The sequence below is a fragment of the Diadema antillarum genome, unplaced genomic scaffold (assembly GCF_040938485.1).
Source record: "Diadema antillarum isolate AM-2024a unplaced genomic scaffold, OU_Dant_1.0 seq00000597_RagTag, whole genome shotgun sequence".
Classification (NCBI taxonomy): domain Eukaryota; kingdom Metazoa; phylum Echinodermata; class Echinoidea; order Diadematoida; family Diadematidae; genus Diadema; species Diadema antillarum.
The window spans coordinates 1,904,618-1,926,054 of NW_027271528.1; the positions used below are offsets into that span (position 1 = coordinate 1,904,618).

The following is a 21,437-nucleotide window of genomic DNA, read 5'->3' on the forward strand; positions in this document are numbered from 1 at the left end:
TGTTATATTTGTTAAAAGTTTTACATAAGAATCTGGTTCGTGTGAAATTCCCGTAAGCTGAGCGAATGCACATTCCTATCATAAATATTTGATACTGCACGCAAGTTTGATAAAACACATCTTTCTTTCTTTCTTCTTTATCTATTTTTTTTTTGCCACAGCATTACCCAAACTTGATACAGGTCACATCAGTGATAATAGCATAATTACTCCCTGTGTAACAATTTGAATACATCACAACAAACTGACCAAGTGATGTGGTATACACTCCAGACGTCCTGAACTGCAACCCGTACGACAGCGTGAGCTGAAAATTCTAACGATTTCTCCTAATGTACGTTACTGCTAAGCAACAGCGAGGGGGAGCAGATGCGTGTGCCCCATTAACGCTGGCCTCACAAGGCCTATACATCCTATCTAAACACCAGGACCACTGACGGAGAGCTACACAGTGCAGGACAGTGGACTGTGTTCGCAAAGCTGCAATGCTGGTGGACTAAATATGAAAGAGATATTCAGGACGGCGATCCCGTCGTCATGTGACGTTGGGGTTCCAGGACGACGACGGGCTCATGGTGGGGGTCTCCTGCCGGCTGGACGGGCTCGAGCTGTTGCCGAGGGTGTTCTTGATGTCCATCTTGGGGCTGGTGGCGAAGAGGGCGGCCCGGTCCTGCCCCTGCCCCTTCTTGACCCAATGCCGGTAGATGTCGAAGGCACAGCCGTCCAGCGCCTTGCGGATGGCCTTGATGGCGTATGGGTTCTCCTGGATTGTCCTGGGCGAGACTGGACGATGACCGCTGTGGCGTCGCATCCGGCAAACCCCGTAAACTACCAAGCCTGCAGCCTGCGTACAACACCATATGAAACAGACTTCTGGTTCAGAATGTTGGTAAAAGTTACAGGCAAGTTATCCACACTTGACAGAGACTGGTAATAAGAAAATGAGTAAATTCACAAATGAAGTGATGTAAATAAACCTGGTAATAAGACTGACATGCATCGCAATCACATCTCTCTTATAGTTTGGAGTAAAAAAAAAACATGCAAACATCGTAAACTTCAGCTTTTTTAGAGAGATCCATAGTGTCAGTTAAACCCCTGAATCATTCAGTATTACAAATTATGTTTGCAGCACTCATCATGGCTAATATTTCAGCAAGCTGTAGGAGTAGTAAACACTCCATCAAAAAGCATATGTAGGACTACATGAATCAGGAAGATTCAAAAAAGCAATACAGGGAGCTACTTGTGTGTTGTATGTATCTAAATGGGCAGCTCTGCTGCACGTGACTGTCATGCACTTTCAAGGGAAAAATTATAGCTTATTTACATTTGAGAAGCATAATCTCTTCTCTTGGATGACAAAAAAACAACAGAACTACAGTGCACTCCCATTATAACGAACACGATTATAACGAAATGCCGGTTACAAAGCAGAAAAAAATTCAGGCCACAACATTATCCCTTCTATGTATTTTCATTGTTTATTTGTTCGGTTATAACAAAATTTCAATATAACGAAAGAAAACTTCAAGTCTCAGGGACTTCGTTATAACGGGAGTCCACTGTACTAGAAACGCACACTATTTGGTCGCTCTGAATATGAAATTACCTGGTACATACACACACATACCTACAAAATTGGTGGTTTTAGATAGAACTATATTTTTGATGAAACGAGTGCAGATTACAAACAAACCTTAAATTTTCTCCTGGCATTGAATGTCGAAGCTGCAGGCACCTCAGACTGCTGAAAGAAGGGATGCTCCAAGGCCTCTTTGGCTGTCAGCCTCAACTTTGGGTCTACTACCAGTAACTTTGATATCTACACAGAATGAGATAAAGTGAGTGATGTTAACTTTATATACCTGTGACATAACAATAGTGCGGTGTGCCTGTGTGTCTGTGTGCGTGAAAAGGTTTGGACCATGCGTCATTATACCAAAACAATCCTGTGACAGAGTCTGAGTCAAGATAACATTTCAGCAATACAATCCCCTGAAGAAAATCTGAGTCAAGTTAGTATTACAGCAAGAGAAAACCATCCCCACGGGACAAAATCTGCAAAAAGATGATATTACTGCAAACTAATCCCTGGCATAATCTGAGTTCAGACTACATTACAACAAAAGAATCCTATGACAAATCTGACATTTCAACTCAATTACACTGCCTGCTGAATGGTTGTTGATTGCCATTTGCATACTGAAAAAAAAAAAAAACATTTTTTGTGTGCATCAAACTTTTGTGAATTTCGTGAGGCAAGATTTGCAAAAGTAAAATGCACACGAAAGTGTTTGTCTACACAATGCATTGAATGCCAGTGGCAATCCGGGAAAGTTTTGGGCACAAAGACGGCCATAGGCTGTGATTTGCTAAAGTTTCATGGCATGAATGTTCCTGGTTTTAAAGTAAATGGGCAGAAATACAAGAACCCCCTTCTATGCTACACAGATGCCCATAGTAAATTATATTCTATGTCGCTTTCATGAGTAAAGGTTTGAATGACTGCATATCATTGATTTCCATGAGGCACGCAAAAATCATCAAAATTCTCAAATTGAGAATAACAAATTGATCGGGAGAATAAATGGTAGTTTAATTCATGGAACTTTTAATGTCCTCTTTCTTCAGAAAAGCATTTGCTCTTTTGATATATCATAAGCATGTCACTTTTTGCGAAACAATACTAGTAGTATGCCAATTTCATTTCCACAACATGACTGCACCCTACTGATTTGGTATCCATGCCAGTTATAACCATTGAAAGCAAAGCAGGGTCTGACTAGATTAAAGGACAAGTTCACCTTCATAGACATGTGGGTTGAGTGAATGCAGCAATATTAGTAGAACACATCAATGAGAGTTTGAGGAAAATCGGACAATCCATTAAAAAGTTATGAATTTTTGAAGTTTCTGCTCAGTCACGGATGGATGAAAAGATTACTATAGCTTGTGATGTCACATGTGTACAACGATATAAGGAAAGAATAAAGAAAATTCAACATATTTCCATTTTTCTCGTGCAGCAAAAGAACACTCGACTTCTCTCTTTCAGAAGGCAGGGGGAATAATATTACCCTAACATACGTCAGTAACAAGTCGAAGAAATGTGCATTTTATTCAAAAAGCAAAGTTTTGTGAAATTCTCTTTTTATTTTCCTTATATAGTTGTACGCATACGTGACATCATACACGTTAGTAGTCTTCTCTTCCAGCAGTGACTGCGCAGATACTAAAAAAATTCATAACTTTTGAATGGATTGTCCAATTTTCCTCAAACTTTCAATGATGTTTCTACTAATATTGCTGCATTACCCCAATCCTTATGTATATAAAGGTGGACTTGTCCTTTAAGCATAACAGATGAAAACAAAGGGGTATAAAGTAGGGTTAACTGATGCATATCAAAAGGCACACTCACAAGATCCTTGGGCGTGTCAGTGATGTCGTCCCACTCAGGACTGCCGAATCGGTATCGTCCCTCCATAATGGCCCTCAGCATCAGCATCTTCTTCCGATGCCAGAAAGGAGGCCTGCCGACGAGTCTGTGGCATAGGAATCCATAAGCAAAGTATTTCGATTCATTCAACTTCATATTCACATTTAAAGCCAAATTCGTGTTTATATTGGATTTCAAATTCACTTCTAAATCTCAATATGAACTCAAATTCACTTCTAAATCCAAATATGAATTCAAATTCACTTTTAAATCTTAATACGAATTAAATATCACCATCAAACTCATACTGAAACTCAAATTCAAATGGCACTGTTAGCATGAGACATTTTAAACCGTCAAAATACACATATAATCTAATAGAAACAACAGGATTCTATTCCATGTGGACCTTTTTTTTTTAAATTTAGGGGCAGGCACAAAGGAATATAATGTGTACCCGTATGTTCCCTGAACAAAATCTCACTCTGGCAACAACAGAGCACAGACAAGCGTGAGAAGAAGAGTAAACACATAAAAGAATTTCAGGCAAATCCAGAGTAGAGATTGAAAAATACACAAGGGTCAGAGAACTCCTTTTGATGTCCTTAATGAGAATCTTTCTGTTCTGGGCGGTTCAATCATGGCCGATCAAGTATGAAGTGATTATCTTAATTGCCATGAAGCATTGTTAGACTTCACATCCCGTGAGGACCACGTGCAAAACTGCAATAAAACAGGAATTACAAGTCACCTCCATGCAGTGTGTTAGTGTATAATACCACCCATCACAATGACGTCTTGCCGGACAGGTCTCAGTGACCGAACATCCAAGATAATTGAATGAACACAGTGCTTTCTACAGTCTAGTTGTTTTAGTTTTTATAAAGGGTCAGTGTACTTTTACTTAGAAGAATCTTCTCATCCATTAACCCTAACTAGGCTGGGCTATTTAGGTAGTTGATAGAGCCGGGGGGGGGGGGGGGGGCCTCCCAGGCCCCCCCTCCAGATCTCGGCCGTCGACCGCGCGATCGCGACGAAAATTGGCACACACATTGCCTATGATGTAATCTGATATACCATGAAGTTAATTTTTCAAAAAATCATCATTTATGCTAAATTATGCTAATCTATGCATGATGATGCATAAAATCAGACTATTTGGTATAAATCACAAAATAAAGCTCAAAACAGGCACATTTTTTGTGTAAATATTCTTTTTAGTGTCCTTAGCAAATGTAGTAAAAAAAATTGTGATATCAGAAAAAATTCTTAAGTATTTTATTGTTTTTTTGAATTTCTTATGTATTTCTTTGTTTTTTCGACTTTATGTTTTCCATTATTTTTTCGATGAAATTTGTCCACGACATCGCTCCGAACAAGAAAATATGTTATTCATTGATTTCAATCAATAAAACACCAAATTAATCATGCTTTTATGAAATTTGCCAGTAAGCACAGTTTGCATTGAAATTGTACACGAATTAACGTTTTTGAGCAATTTTTGGTTTGACATGCATTCTTTTACATATTTATGCGTAACTTCGGAACCGCGCGCCCGGGCGTCGCAAATTTGGTGTCAAAAGATGCGGAAGACTCGAAAGAAAAAAGTCATGAAAGGTCGCGGCGATAGCTTTTTGCGATTGCGATACATCGCGCGGAACGTCGAGGGGGGGCCTCGGAGGCCCCCCCCCCCGGCCTAGTTAGGGTTAAAGTGGACACTAATGGACTGAATATTGCATGCATGGACTATTTCACGTATCAGTTGAATCAGTTGCTAGTGACCTGAGGCAAATTCATCTAAAACGTATTCACATATGGTTCACGCATGCTAATCTTCCAACACTGACTAGAGCCAGAAATGTCCTCTCATGCACTTCCCACTGGGCATCAATGGTACATAGTGCACATTCAAATGAAGACCAACAATCATAAAGTCAATGAGGTCAGTGAATTCCACACTTAAATAGACACACACACACACACACACACACACCTACTAGGGAATAAATCTCTGCAGAAAAGAAGACGTACACACTATACTGAACTGATGAAAGCAATCTCCAAGGGGCATTGGTCCCAAATTTCACTCATGATCTTTCAGCCTTCCTGCAGCACTCCATACCATAAAATTAAACAATTTCCTCTTCCCTCTCCTCCATATATGCCATAGCACTTAACTCTGGTACTGTAAAAGTGGATATTTTCGCGCGACTAATTTTTCGCGCTCGGCGGGGTAAGAAGAGTTTCGAGTGTTTTTAATTCCGCGGAATCAAGACGTCAACTCCTGGAACATATGGCAAGCAAAAATATTTGCGTGCTTTTATATTCGCGCTAGTTTCTGGTTGCGCGAAATGCGCGAAAATTTCCACTTTTACAGTACTGTGTATTCATTTCATCTATACAAGAACAGATTGCCGGTATGTGCAACAAAGTATCAAAAAACTGCCAGGATAGTTGCCAAATTACAATGCACCAGCATAGAAAATTATCCAATATCAACCGATAGAATACCTTTCCGGTTCATCTTTATTCCACGATAAAATCCAAGGCACAGATGATCACAATTAATGTTTGAAATGAGATGCTATCCTGGCCTGCTTAAGTTTGTTGCTTCAAAGTGTGACGAGTTCCACAACATTCACGTAAAACACGTCCGTAGGAGAGAAGTGTTAAATCTTATCTGGCTGCCTAGTGAATGATGACCTAATGTGATAAACTGGATTTTTCCTCCTTGTTTATATTAAGCTGGTTGGCACAGGACAGAGGAACACGAAAGCCAAAATTTTGCTTCCAAGTCACGCATCGCAATCAGGAAACCAGTCATGGTGTCCAACTTCCCTTCCCAGCGTGAGACATTTGTGACTTTTGTGACGTGTCGGGAGTGAATGATCACTGGCAGTTCATCCCCAATGTCACATTCTCAATTATATCTACACTCCGAAAGACCCATAATTTTCTTCATGAATTGTTCACTGTAGTTGAAATATATCTTACCCAGGAATTCTATGGTGAATGGGCATTGACAAGATGTGCAACCACAGTGCTTTGACCCTTTCTGTGGCGGGGATTTTTAGACAGTGTGTACAACCCTATGGGGCTTTTTGGTCAAATTAGCACTCGTAGCGTTAACCATAATGTTTGTAACATTTATCTTGCCTCATGTGAAACATGCAGAGATGTTTCTATGTCAGTTTCTCTCAAACCCTAGCATCATGCAGTAATTTCTCCTAAATAAAAGAGACTGTTTATTAATAACTTTCAATGAACTTTCTGCACATTCGTAATATTTCTTCTATTTCTTCTCTCTTTCTGTTCCTCACTTTGTCCAGACAAAAGTTCATTACTACACAGTTGTACTGTAGACAACTGCAACTCTACCAACATTCTACAATACTTCCACGACTTCTTCTTAATAGTCATGAATAAAACACACGTCATCAGTGCACATGGCACAATTAATTCTTGTGGACATAGATCATCAATGGAATTATCTCATCCCTGCACATGATTTGACAAAAAGTGTTGGAGTCATTACCACAAATATCTTGTGCTGACACACGCTGTGCAAGAATTACTAATAGCAAGAGATAAATCATTATTGGGAATTTCATGAAGTGAACCCTGAGTAAGATAGCTACAGTGTTCCTGTATTGTGGTTTTCTGGCTCGTGCGACCAAAATAGTAAGTGTGCGGGACAAAGCTCATCAGAGAGACATGGTTTACGACATATCCTTCCTTCAGTTGGATGTGATGTTATCAGACTGTTTCCATTGGTTGCTAGGCAGCACTGTTATCAGAAGCAATACCTGTGCCACATGCCTAATACCTGATCTGCCTTGGCACTGCACATATTTGACACAATCCACTGAAGCTAGACACGATTTTAACACAACCTGCTAGACTTCAGTCATGAGATTCTATTTGCACATGTACTGTAGTATCTGTACTATTCTATGTCTAATGACAATCATACAGAGTTGCCAAGACACACACACACACACACACACACACACACACACACACACACACACACACATTTCTCACAAACAAGGGGAATCCCCAAATCAAGGTGACAGCATGGAATTTACAATCCTAGCACTACTTTGTCTATCCATTAGCAAGTCAGTCATTTATTTAGCCCAACACTCAGTTAGTCAATTGAATGAAAGGGTTTGTAGAGTAGTCAATTTACTTTTGGATAGTGATGTGTTAGTCATTGAGAAAGTCACTCATAATTAGGCAGAAAGTTTAGATGGCAATTTAATCATTGGTTACAGGGTGTCTTCAGTCAAGGAGTTGGTCTGAAGGCATGCTCGTCATTCAGTCTATAGATAAGAATCAGTGTGAAGTCAATCATGAGTCTTTTAGTCAGTAAATTGGCAGAAAGTATGTTGGTCAGTCCTTGAGTTAGTCAAGTCAGTTAAAGAGTCAGTATCATAGTACTGGTGGAGATGAGGATTAGGCTTTTCACTTTTTGAGAGATGTCAAGAAACCACTTGTGAAATAGTACCGAGCATACCATTCTCAGAAGTATTCAAAGTTTATTTGACAAATATCGGTTTTAGAATGGCCGAGACATCCACAAACAAAGTAAAACAAAGTGATCATAATAAAATGTGAGACCCACCTTTTTAATATTAAGATTGCTCTGTTTTGGGTATCTCAGCCATTTTAAAACCAATTTTCTTCAAATAACTATTGAATTCCTGTTGGAATTTAATATACTCTTTCATATTGCATTTGGTTTCTCATTACCTCACCAAAAAAACGCTTGAAACCTGAAGTTAGGTCCCAACCGAAACTATGAGATCCCTTTAAATATTGAAAAGCTTCTGGACAGACAATACATCCATTTATCAGTCTGTCTACAGGTCTGTCTGTCTAGCATTCCATCAAATATAACACAACAGGGAAACACAATGACAAACTAGGAAATATGCCACACTCTTGAATTTGACAGTTTCAAGCAAGTTGTGCAAACTCACAGTGTGAACATAATGACTCCACAGGCCCAGAGGTCAATCTTCTGACCGTAGCTGGTGATGTTCTCCAGTCCCATGCTGCACTTCAACATCTCGGGTGCCATGTATCCTGGTGTTCCACAAAGCTCTGAAGGATTTAAGTAAAAAAAAAATAATAAATACCAATAAATTAATTAAAATAAATCCAGATCCTTTCAAAAGACAATTTCAATTTCATGAAAGTCTTAGGGATGACTTGGTTGAATATTGGGCCAATGTTGCACACCAAAGAAGTGATCACAGAAATGGGGTGTCTTGACATTTGTTGCTTGCAATTGTGAAGCTTGGCCTTTGACTTTCCCTCTGAGAATTTTGATTTCATGATCTTTAGTTTGATTGGTATATTTTTGCACCATTATATGCATACATTAACAGATGAATAAATTTGCAAAAATCATACCAAACGGAACTAACGACTTAATAGCTGCACAGCCAAGAAAAAGACACCCCAGAGAGAACAATATTCCTGACAAAACAAATTTCCCTTCAGTAGTGTATGGTTGGATCATAAAAAGATTAATTAATGAAGGGAAATTACTAATGATATCAATCAATGAAAGGCAATTTGCCAGTCACTTGAAATTATCTGAATCAATCACCTCGTAGAAGCACGCCCCCGGAGAGTTCAGCTGCCATGCCAAAGTCTGAGATCTTGACTCGCATGTCGCTGTCTAGGAGAATGTTTTCAGGCTGCAGAGATTAAGAAAAATAGAAAGAAAATATGCATTTATAAATTTTCGATACAACAAAGGCTCATACTGTATCAAATGTGTCTGCCATTCAAGATGTTGGTTGCCGTTATCTACAATGTCAATTTAAAGTATTCTTTTGAACTCTCTTGGCCAATTATTTGAGCAAGTATCTATGATGGTAGAAATTCATGCCATAATTCATGCCATGATGTGAATGATGTGTGACACATTGTGGGAGCCCGGCCGCCTTTAAATGTTTCTCCAGGTAAATGGTCCTATATAAATGCTGTTTTATCATCATCATCATCATCATCACAAACGGGATGCTTGAGCCATGTTTCAAATCCAGACCATCAATGAGGCAAAATGTTATGAAAATGAAGCTGAAAATTCTCCTGCCTCAAACTTGGCATTTAATGACGTGTGATATGGATATACTAAGGTAAAGTGGAAACAAGCACAACTCATTTACAGAACAGTGTACTGTCATTTTAGAAGATTAGAGAAGAAGAATCAGAGTTCAGTGGGTAGGTCAGCAGAGTAAAAATTGAGGTGGACCTAACTTTGAATCATATCTATATTTTTATTCATACATTGTATATTATATTGAATTATATATTCTATGATAAAGATACAGAATGAAACATAGTCGTCAACAAGATTAACCTATAGAGGATGAGTCCCGAGTATGCCCGGGCAATATGGGAAATGCCTGTTGTAGCAAAATCAGGCAGTTCTCAATGGGTTAAAAAGTGTATCTGTACCCTAAAATTTAGATTCAAGAGGTGTTAAAAACATGTCATTAGTACCTTAGCGAAAGCTGCTGCTCGTCACAAAAAGCTTCCATAACTGAGAAATATTATTTTTGTATAGCCGCGCAAGACCATGCGTGCTGCAGTAGTAGGCATTTCACAAAATAGTATCTGTACTTTAAATAGTCCTTTGGTGTGTGTATGTTTCCTTTGCTTGCCCAGTGTGTGCAAACATTCTAAAACTGAATACTTTCTATCGCTATTGCCTCACTTCTTGATACACCTACATGTACAGCACATACGTGAGACATTCCGATGCTGGGATGCAACTGCAGCAAGTCATATCCTTGTGTGTGTCTACAATACATGTATGTTATACATTATATGAATGCATGTAAAGCAAGCATGGTGAAACACGCATACACGCACATAGCTTTTATACACAGTTACCTGTACACACCCATAAATTTGGCGAAGTTTCGACCAAAAACTCAAGGAAAAGATAGACAACAACCATCATAAGGATGCCTATCAGGGGCATTAATATTGTACCGTATTGTACCAATACAACCCCCCAATTTTTGACATTTACTCTTCCTGAGAAAAATTGATTTAAAAACTTCAGTCAACGGCCTTCCACTCTGCTCCGCTGGTTTGGCAGTTTCAATGTAGATCTACACTTGTACTTGCAAAGAGTATAGAACCTCACGCAATGCACACAGTGCGGTTCTAGCTATGGTTACAAGTACGTGGGCAGGATCGGCTCGCAAGTCTAACTACAAGCAGAATGGTGACTTATGCTCGAAATTATAGAAATCGTTGCGTCTTTTACAAGGAGAAAATGAATGACTGTTGATTGCTAAATTCTCATAGCATACAAAGTAGTATTCAGAGGAACTTCACAGTTCAGAGTTGAAAAAGTTCCGACAAATTTCAACATATAAGCAAGCAGTTCTGCTGAGCATGACAAAGCAGAAAGTTTAGGTCTAAATTGTTGTGATCTAACAAATCACTAATTAATATAAAGATACACACAACAACATGAAAAAACTACTTTACTTTGAAATTTAAAGGGATAGAGTGACATTAAAAGGGAGAGGTTGCACCTAAAGAGGTATGAAAAATGACTTTTTTTAAAAGTGAAATGGAAAGTAAGCAAAGCTTTCTCCACCCAGGCGCAGTATCGTGCCTTGCGATTTTGAGGGTGGCCAAACCAGGGATAGTACAGGAATCTGATTGCATGTATGGATGCCCGGCCAGCCGCGCCTGGCACGCTAGCTCTCTCGAGTCGCTGCTGCTACGCTGCATCCGCATGACAACGCAAGCTGCCACGTCGCTGATAGGACTGTGCTGTTGCCTGTCTGCATCCAGCTGCGTACGTTGTACGTTATACGTGCGTCTGCGAGTTGGAAGAGCGACACTAAACATCAAAGTTTGTACAGAAAGTTATCGGACTATGCAATTGAATGCAAACAATAACCCTACACAACTAGTCTAAGATCAAGGCACCTGTATTTTCTGGCATTTGGGGACTGATCTTTGCAATTTGGTATCTCTGTTCAGGAGCTACCTCACACTCTCAGATCTCTCAGAGATATTACCAATACAATAAACTACAACATGAAACAAAAAAATATTAACTTTCTGAGTACAGATACACTTTCAATATGAGTCTCATGATTTGATATTGAGATTCCCCCATCCTTCCTCGGATAGACTGCCTCGCTTCAGTCTCAGGATTTTACACTATATAGATTCTGGCTCTGGCCCGAGATGTAAGCTTCAAACTCCTACCATACTTTGTTACTACTCTATACCTAGTGATGCTGATAAAGACAACCAAGATATTACACATATATACTTTGTCTTGAGAGAGTGTCTTGTTAAAACTATGGGCGGAGGTGACTCCAAAATAGCGCTATTCACTGAGGGGGCACACAGCCCAGAAGGTGAATAGTATCTTTCGAGGCACCGAGGCCTATAGTTTTAACCAGGAACTTGGAATCAGGCAGAGTATATTTGCTTTATACTCTGGATAAAAAATCTAAACAAAAGAATGGGAAAATGTGAGGTGAGAAGTTGTGTCATGGATGTGATGTCGTCGAGGGATCCTACACAGACCATACAAAGCAGAGCACAATGTCAGAATTGCTTTGTGATGTCACAATTATTTTGCTAGAAATAGTTGAATTTCACAGAGTGGTGGTATGAAACAGTGCAAAACGTCAGAATTGCTTTGTGACATCATTTTGCAAATACAGAGCGTTTGCAAAATGTCATCATTAAAATGACATCATTTTGCAAACAGTATGTCATGTAGTGTCAAACATGCCAACATTTTCTGACATAGCTGAAAATACTTACAACCACATGCTCTTTCACCCAATCTCGAAAGGAAAATTTTTGATCCAAAGTATAACAAGACACTATTATTGATTACAAACGTAAGACTATTCTGAGACACAAAGCAGCATACATCTACACACGGTAGGTGAGGAAAGAAACCTATAAAATACATACAACTTTCATGTGTACGAAAAACAGCATATAAAAAGCAAAAGTTTACCTTTAAGTCTCTATGTACAATGTTATTGCTGTGAATGTATGCAACTGCGCTGATCACACTCCGCATTATTGCCCTGAAAGAGAAACACATGAACACAAATATGGAAGTATGTGCAGATTAGCCATTCATCAACTTCACAATTCTAAGACTTTGCTGGGGAAAAAGTGGTCAACCAACACACTCGCTGCCTCAAGAAACTTGGGTTTGTCTTTAGAATGTAAATATCTTGTAACATGGAAAAGAAATTTAAATACATATTTGAAGAATGATGATTATAATGAATCCACTGAATATTTGAGATATATATGCATAAATGCATATGAATATCCTGGCTAGTACTGTATTGTCAAGCAATTGTGACATGATAAATCTTTTGAATATTTCACTAACATGATCAATAAGTATCTTTTTCTGCCTTTCCCCCCCCCCCCCCCCCCCCCCCCATGAGTAACAGTGAATAGTCTATGTTCAAGTCACTTGCTCCACGTTGAAATTGTGCATACTGCTTTGGTAATGATATGCAGCTGATACAATGTGTGTATGTGTGTTTTTTTGTGTTTTTTTTATTTTTCCGGGGTGGGGGGGGGGGGGAGGGGGGAGGGAGGAGGGAGACGGCTTAATTTAAGCTGTCTCCCCCTCCCCCGGAAACAAAACCCAAAAAACAAACAAAACAAAAAACAACCAACCCCCCAAAAAAAACAACAACAAAAAAACAAAACAAAACAAAACACACACACACACACACCCATTGTATCAGCTGCATATCATTACCAACACAGTACACACAATTTGCAACTTGGAACAAGTGAAAAATGAGAAAAACTGGCCTAAAGAAATCATTATCATCAGCAGCATATAATCATCACAAATGTTATCATTACAATGATGATGATAACAATGATTCTACTGATAATGATGATTGATAGACACAAGTTGAATGAGAAGTAGAGGAGAGAGTAATAGAAAAAGGAAAAGAGAAGGAAATGACAAAGATGAAAATAAAGACTTGTCTCACCTTGTTTTCTTCTCTGATAATGTGACTACATCAGTGAGGTAGTCAAAAAGTTCCCCTGAGGGACATCTGGAGGAGGAGAAAAATGAATGGTCTCTGTGAAGCAAAATACTACATGCAATAAAACAAGTAAACAAACGATGACATGGACACCAGAAAACAAATGAGCGGAGGAAACAGCCTGATGTCAAAATGAGTTGTGTACATCCTATAGGACCTATACATCTACTGCAACAATACTGGAACCTTTGGATTTCACATTCTCATAGATTCAGCTTGATATGGTTATGCAGACCTACATGTAATACTGTAAAAGTGGATATTTTCGCGCGACTAATTTTTCACGCTCGGCCAGGTAAGAAGAGTTTCGTGTGTTTTTAATTTCGCTGAATCAAGACAGTAAGTACGGGAACATATGGCAAGCAAAAATATTCTTGTGCTTTAATTTTTGCGCTAGTTTCTGGTTGCGCAAAATACGCGAAAATTTCAACACCGCAGACATTTCCACTTTTACAGTACATAGCTGGTAAACCAAATTTCATCGAGACGCCAGCAGGTTTTTCTAAAGTTATGTACTACCAGATGAAATACAAAGAATTAAAGTCAGAAGGAAAGATCAAGAGCTAATACCTTTCTGCACAAATATCTTGTGGAAGCACAAAATTAACATGCTGTTTTCAGAATGCCCGACTTGGAAATTACTTAACCCACTATCATAAAATAGTGATGAGTGTGCCAAAGTACTTACAATTCAAAGACGAGGAAGAAGTAGGTGGGAGATTCGATGAAATCGATCAGCTTGACTGTCAGGGAAAGAGAACAAAAGGGAAATCATGCAGCATGAGTATTGAGTAAAATGTACCTGGTACACATATATCCACAAATTTACACTGCATCAAAGAGCATAACACCAGTGTGTCAGGAATACCTACATATAAGTTAACACACTTTACATCCAATAACAACATCAACTTCCTTACAATAAAATATTCAAGATGGGAGATACTTCAAAATGACTCCATATTCCCAAATGTCCAGGTGAGGAAGTGACTCAAATCCTCTCCTGTCATCATATTCATTTTTCTCTCTCTCACACCATATGCACCTACACACACATATCGGTATACACAATATGCATTGTACATATGCCCATTCTTATCTCCTGTCTTGGCCCTATTGAGTATTGCAATGCTTCTATTGAACGTCCAGAAACAATGCTCACTGAACAAAAGCTCAATTCCGTACCCAATGTCTCCCTCCCTGCTCTTCCCCTATGGCACAGATGAGATGTCTTTGGCTTTGGCACTTGCTCCCACTGGATGAAATCGCCATGGCAACAGTGAGTCTCTGGCATATTGGACACTGAAACTAGATCCTCGATCACAAAGAAATGGGACCAATCCTTTTATAATCAGGGATCTTCAGATTCGAATTCTTGATGAGATCATGGCTCACGTCTTGCCCAGAAGTACAGAGAAATCGGGGAATCCAGCGACATTGTGCCCTATTTGGTCGCAGTTTTTCCCTGATGATGGAGTTAAAGAATGAAGCTCCTATACCAAGGGAACAACTTCCTCCAACATCAGTCTTAGTCCAAACTAACTGGGATATTACCCTTCACCACTATTAAAGAGTTCACACTGACATCTAGGCTTCCCTAGCCCCATTGCTTTTGATGTCTAGACTATGGACATACCAATGATAACGGAAATAGTGAGGGGGGCAAGGCTAATGATGTGGACAAGGGAGCTAACCGCCTAGAAACCATGTTGGCAGCCACGTGAATTTCCAGCCAGAGTTCCGTCCTTACATAACTTGGGACTACTGCAGTACCTGTTATGCAAGCCCTCTTTGACTCTTCAAACAGTGCTGACCTCCTCATGACCCATAAACAAGAGCGCCCCGCCCTCCACACGCCCACTTCTGAGATTATTGACCAATGAACAAACAAATGGGATTATTCCAGGGGATGGGAAAATGCAAACAATGCAACCCTACACAAGCGCTGACCTCGTTTTTGAAAGGGGGCAGAAAATAAGCTTGTATGACATAATAACATGCCAGCACCTTTTCCTACAAGGAAAAGACATCACACGTTAGCACTTAATTGATTGCTGCATTATAATAACTTCCTAATAAAATAAAAAAAGTGGCACCTCGTTTTCTTACAAATTCATCCATTTTATTTTGGGGTATATAGGCAGATTCTCATTAATTCTTTCAGCAAAATCGTGCCTTGTGAGAATTAATTTACTTGATCTTGCACACAATTGTATGACTTTAATTTTGGCTTGGGACTATTAAATACTCCTGAGAACATGTTGATATTTTCTCTTGCTACACCCACAAGGAAAACTCACTCACTCACACATCTTTCTGCTACCAATATCAGGATTAACACAAGACTTAATTAAACCATGAGTTAGTTCATGTTGTAATGCTGAATGTCAATCACTGTAAATCTGGAATTTAATTTTCTCTTCTCTTCCCTGTTTTTCCTGCAGTTCTACCTTTATCTTCCATGTGTTTGCTTTTCTCTTCCTTCCACTTGAGACTGGTTTTGAAACACTGCACGTTCTGGTTTTAAAAGCAGGGCTAAAATATCATATTTCACTATGGATACTGTGTATGACTTTGGCTGAGAAAAAAACCAAACCAAAACAAAACATCTCTTTTACACACTCACTGCTTGTACTTGTATGCTGAAAGTGTAAAGCCACATGATTAGATATTCAAATTTAATTTGTTTTTCAAAACAGCAACAAGACTAAGTAAAGAATATTCCTTGTCACAGAATGTTCCAATATGCTGTTTCTTTTTCCCACCATATCATGATCACTACACAGATGATAATAATGTCCCTATTTTTGAAGATAAAAACCTGGCAACACTTACGATGGTACTCTTTACGCTCAATGTACCAGACACTGTACTATTTGCTTTAACTCACGGCCCTGCAGTATCATACGACATTAATGGAGATACTTGACTTACAGGTGAGTTATGTAAAGCAGTATCATCTCATAACATTAGGGCCTACTGCTGTAAGTGCTCCAAGTAAATGATGAACAGTGAGAAAAGTCAGGAAATGATCATTGCCTATATATCATGAAAGATCAATGGGTCAGAGGGCATTCTGCATTGCAGGGATCCTACAAATCACCTAGGGCGGCGATACTGCTCAGTTGGTAGCGCATCAAATACTGTAAAAGTGGTTTCTTTCGCGGTGGTTTTATTTTCGCACTTTTCGCGCTTTGAGGTTGAACCGCGAATTTAACATCACACGAAAATGTTTTGAACTCGTCGCTTGTTACAACGCTATCATTACCGACCGTGAATTTAAACACACACGAAAAAGTCGGCACGGATGGAAACCGCGAAAGTTTCTGTATGCAAAAGAAACCACTTTTACAGTAGGCCTATGCCTTCAGATCCAAGGATACTGGGTTCGATTCACAGGTCTCACTGAGCAATGTTGAGTGTAAGCATTGTGTCTCCTCTAGTATAAAGAGACAAAACACTCTATCCCTCAGATATTAAATGGAGGTCCCGTGTGTATGAGTTAGCCACAACTCAAGCATGTAAAAGATCCCCTTCATTCATTCATTGCAGAGCAGGGTGCCAACCCGATGAAGTGGTCCCCTACTCATCCATGTAAGAAAATGAGCAAATGATGCTGACCCCTCATGCTGCGCCCCAGGTGACTACTAATAGTCAGCAAAGAGTATCAACTAGGCATATTGTGCCATATATGCTAGAAGAAGAAGACCTAGGGAAGATGGACATTTCTCGCTCTACAAGTACCACTGCAGAAAGAGAGATGGCGAAATAATATGTATTTCTTTTTCTATATCTTGCATAATAGATGTCACGTAACTGACAGCAACCCCAAAGCAGCAACCCCTTATTGTTGTACATTTCAAGGAAGGAATATACCGGTACTCCAATAGAAGCCTGTTATCTCAAGTGTTTATTCATGTGATGTACACTGTATACACAGGGGATAGAGGTGAGACATGCAGTTGTATAAAAACATGCTCAATACTCCACAAGGATTCATTGTATTCCACTTGTAGAGATTTAAAACTCAACCTACTACAGTGGCAACTCAGAGAGTGATTCTACTTCATGAGCATTGATTCATTCTACTGGGTGTCCAATCAAGCACCTTCAGCTACATGTATCATGTATCAGGAACACAAATTACATGTAGTTGCCCTATTAAAGGTACAGTTGTAATAACACATCAAGAGTGTTTTCTTCTTCCTCAATGCGTATTGTACTGGCTAGCACTTACAACAGCGAACTACACTGACTCCAATGAAAGGTGTAACTCGATCCATTTTGCTCACCCCCTCCCCTCACTCCTGGTCATTTTGTTTCCTTGTTATGCCTCCCTCTATATACACAGGCCTATAGCTCTTAGATCCAAAATTGGCAGCTCTGGCATTGTCAACATGAATACAGCAGGGAGGTGTTCCGACCTCCCTAAATACAGTAACCAGTGAGCAGGCAACATACAGCTGATGTGTACTATGTGTATCTCAGGGTCACATACATTGTAACATGATTTGGAGCCTACCGTTGGTCCTATGGTCAGTGTGCAGATATTTGTGTGCAGCGATGAATGTCGCAATACAAAAGTAAAGCGCAATCATACAATGTAATACAGCACCCAGCTTGTGTATCTAAATGGACCTATCCCTGGGCGTTGCGATGTGTGTGTGATATGCAGTGTTACAAAAATTCTTTCCTTTTTCCAATGTCAAGTGAGAAAATTCTCTTTTTGCAGAGAATTTCAGTTTCAAATACTACACGATCAGACTACGACAAATTTTGAGCCTACAATGTGTGTAGCCCTTCTTGTCTGGCTGATTGCTCAATGAAAGAACAGGTAACTCTGGGCTATGGCAGAGTAAGATAAGGTGCAGTATTTCAAAATTACTACACATGAATGTTAGTTCTACAACTGACATCTAAACTACACAAGCCATACATCTGCCATCTTCCAGCCCTTGTTTGCTGTCATTTATCTCTTCCCTCTCCAGCCATAACTGCCTTCATTATATTCACTTTTATGACTGCATTATCTCTTCCTCTCTTTCCCTTCATTCTCTTTCCTTCTTTTCCAGCACTCTCTTTGCTGATCTTTCTCTTTTCTCCACCTAGCTACTGGTAATATCCACTTTGAAACAATGAAAGCAACAGAGAAACTTTTCTGTTTGCATTCTTGCTATTCACCCATGAAAATCAATTTTCTGAGCTCTGCTGTCAATGACATCACGAGATTCTCAGAAACTCACTAATTAAATATCTCAGCATTGGGTAAGTAACATAAAATTGCCACGTGTGACAATTACGCAACTGTCAAGAGTCCTGAAATGATGCTGAAAGCAACATCGCTTCATTAAAAAAAAAAAAAGTAAAACAAAATGAGGAATTTAGGATGTGTGCTCTCAATTGCAAAATGACACAAGACAGCAAACATGGTGATTTTGGCTTTCCTGTGTCATCTTTGAAGATATTGCCAAGTCTTGCAAGTTATACAATAATTGCTTTTGCATTGGCAGCAACCAATTGTAACAACCCATCAGTTGGGACTATCAAAATTCATGCTGAAGTGACTACAATAACTGCAACTTAAACTCCCAAACATGATGATCCTATTTCCAGAGTAAGTAATCAGCATTTTCTAAACTTAGTGGTAATCTCTGAATATTCAATGCTATAATGTACAAGGGGTAGAGACACTGTTGTGTAAAATGTAGGTCTCAATTTGGTTTATACGAAACCCTGGCAGAGAAATCTGACACATAAAATTGTGAGGGTAGACGCTCAACCACAACTATCAGTATCACTGGCTTACAAAGGATTCATATCATAATATACCACACACATCACAAACACAGCACTTGCTACATACACACAAACACCACACATACACACACACACACACACACACACACACACACACTTTTTTCCAATAATCTTTATTTATTGACATTCAAATCAATGCAAATATAATATCAGTGGATGCCGCTGTACAAACAGAAAAATCACACCTTTTTTTAAAAATGCAATTGACAAATTGTTCTACCAGGAGGTACTATTACCTTTCTTGCACAAATAATGCTTTCTCAAAGACACACACACACACACACACACACACACACACACAACAGAAAAGGACTTCGGTGAATTATATGTGAAACTATACACAAGAACAACTTTCAATTTCATTTTTCTTCAAAATCTGAGAATCTCTACAGGCTGCTTTATGTGATCTCCTATCCAAAAATGCTGAATTCAAATGAAAGAAGAAAAAATGTCTCACTGATGTTTGGATGTCCGTCACCCTCCGAGAGCGTGTTGATGATCATCACCTCATTGTGGTATTCCTCCTTGATCGCTTCCGCTCGATTATCGTCGCCATGGTACTGGTTGGTGATGTCAATGATTTTGACAGCGTACTCTTCATGCGTCTGGCGATCAGCGCACAAGCGCACCGTGCTGCTGACTCCCCTACAAAACAAATATAATTATCCAGATAAACTTTGTTACCAAATATCTTTTAGTGAACGCACTACAATATTTGCATTGGCATATTTGGTTTTACTGCAGTTGAATGACACGTTCAATATCATCATTCCAGGCTGTCTACACAGTATGCTTTTGATAATGAACCAGCACGCTTTACAAAATACAGGTAAAGGTTACGAAAAGGAATCAGAAAGTTTGGATATTTGATACAGAGCAAAATCTGCTGTGACCATCGGTCTGCACTACAGGCATTACTTTTCTTGAAGGCAGATACCTGGACTGATGGCAGCCAATACGAAGCAGGAAAGAGAAATAAATAGAACTAGGAAACAAAGGAGTGAAGTCTAACTCAGAAAGAATGAGATTTTGGGATTGATGAATCCAGACAGACAAAAGAAAGAGAGTTAGGGAGAAGGTAAAGATGGTTTAAACAGGGAGAGGAAAAAATAGTGTACAGGTCAACTCTCATCATAAAAAATCCTCAGGACTGGCAGTTTTCCTGTCTCATGCTGTATATCAAAATTTTGATGGAGCCAAACAGTTAAAATATACTTGTATACTGCTACAGTGTAGATAATAATTTTGGGACATTAATTTTTACATCGTTGTAACCATGCTTACTTTAATGGGAGTGCACTTCATATTCAAGACCGGAAAAAGTGTTGAACAATCAGACAGATAACTCTTTCAGAGATACATACATATACTCAGAAATTAGGACGTAAGTTTGATTTTTTTTTCTTACCTTCCCAGGACATGCTTGGCTATGTACTTGCTTGAGAACGCATCATCGTACTCGATGCCAAAGTCTGTTTCATCCTGCGGATCAGCACTTCCTTCCACTGTCATTGTTCCGTCAGCAAACCCTGATGGGAGCGGTGTCGACCCTGTGGTCGCTTGCAGTCACTAACGTTAGAACTTGACAACTAATTCTCCACTGATAATTGACGTTTTGCCGATATCACGATCTTCACAGCACACATCAGCAAACTGTAGTTCCGTTGATGATTATGGACGTCAATTTCAATCCCTCACGATAATTTCAGACACAAAGGACCAATGATTGGATGGCTATGATTTTCATCAACTATGTCAAGAGCAAACTACTGTGACTCAACACAGAGAGACTAGATATCTTGTCTGCAAAAGTTTGCGCGTGAAAAATCCTAAAGCTAACCAGGTATTTCCATAGTTAACAGCAGATTGGAATCCGTAACTACTCCGAGGCAATGACAGCAGCTTATCAGAGCTGACATTGTACTTGAGCTCTTCCACACGCCTTTAAAATGTTCCAAGAGGTTCTCTGTGAATATATGCAATCAATCCCCAATCCTATGTGTCACCTTCTCCGACTTCCTGCGACTCCAGTCATGCGCTGAATCAAACAATGCACTGGTCAATGGGCAGAGATG

At 39.3% G+C, this 21,437-nt stretch overlaps 1 protein-coding gene across 1 annotated transcript; it reads right to left on the bottom strand.

The window, feature by feature from the left end:
* Positions 1 to 273: 273 nt before the first annotated feature.
* LOC139735796 (phosphorylase b kinase gamma catalytic chain, skeletal muscle/heart isoform-like) lies at positions 274 to 20,928 on the bottom strand. Its single transcript, XM_071646547.1, has 10 exons — positions 20,771 to 20,928; positions 19,820 to 20,007; positions 14,234 to 14,288; positions 13,489 to 13,554; positions 12,474 to 12,546; positions 9,063 to 9,153; positions 8,428 to 8,551; positions 3,425 to 3,548; positions 1,700 to 1,825; positions 274 to 844 (listed from the first exon to the last, which is right to left on the bottom strand). Exons 1-10 carry the CDS (start codon positions 20,872 to 20,874, stop codon positions 536 to 538), a joined length of 1,260 nt encoding a protein of 419 aa, XP_071502648.1. The 5' UTR covers positions 20,875 to 20,928; the 3' UTR covers positions 274 to 535.
* Positions 20,929 to 21,437: the final 509 nt, after the last annotated feature.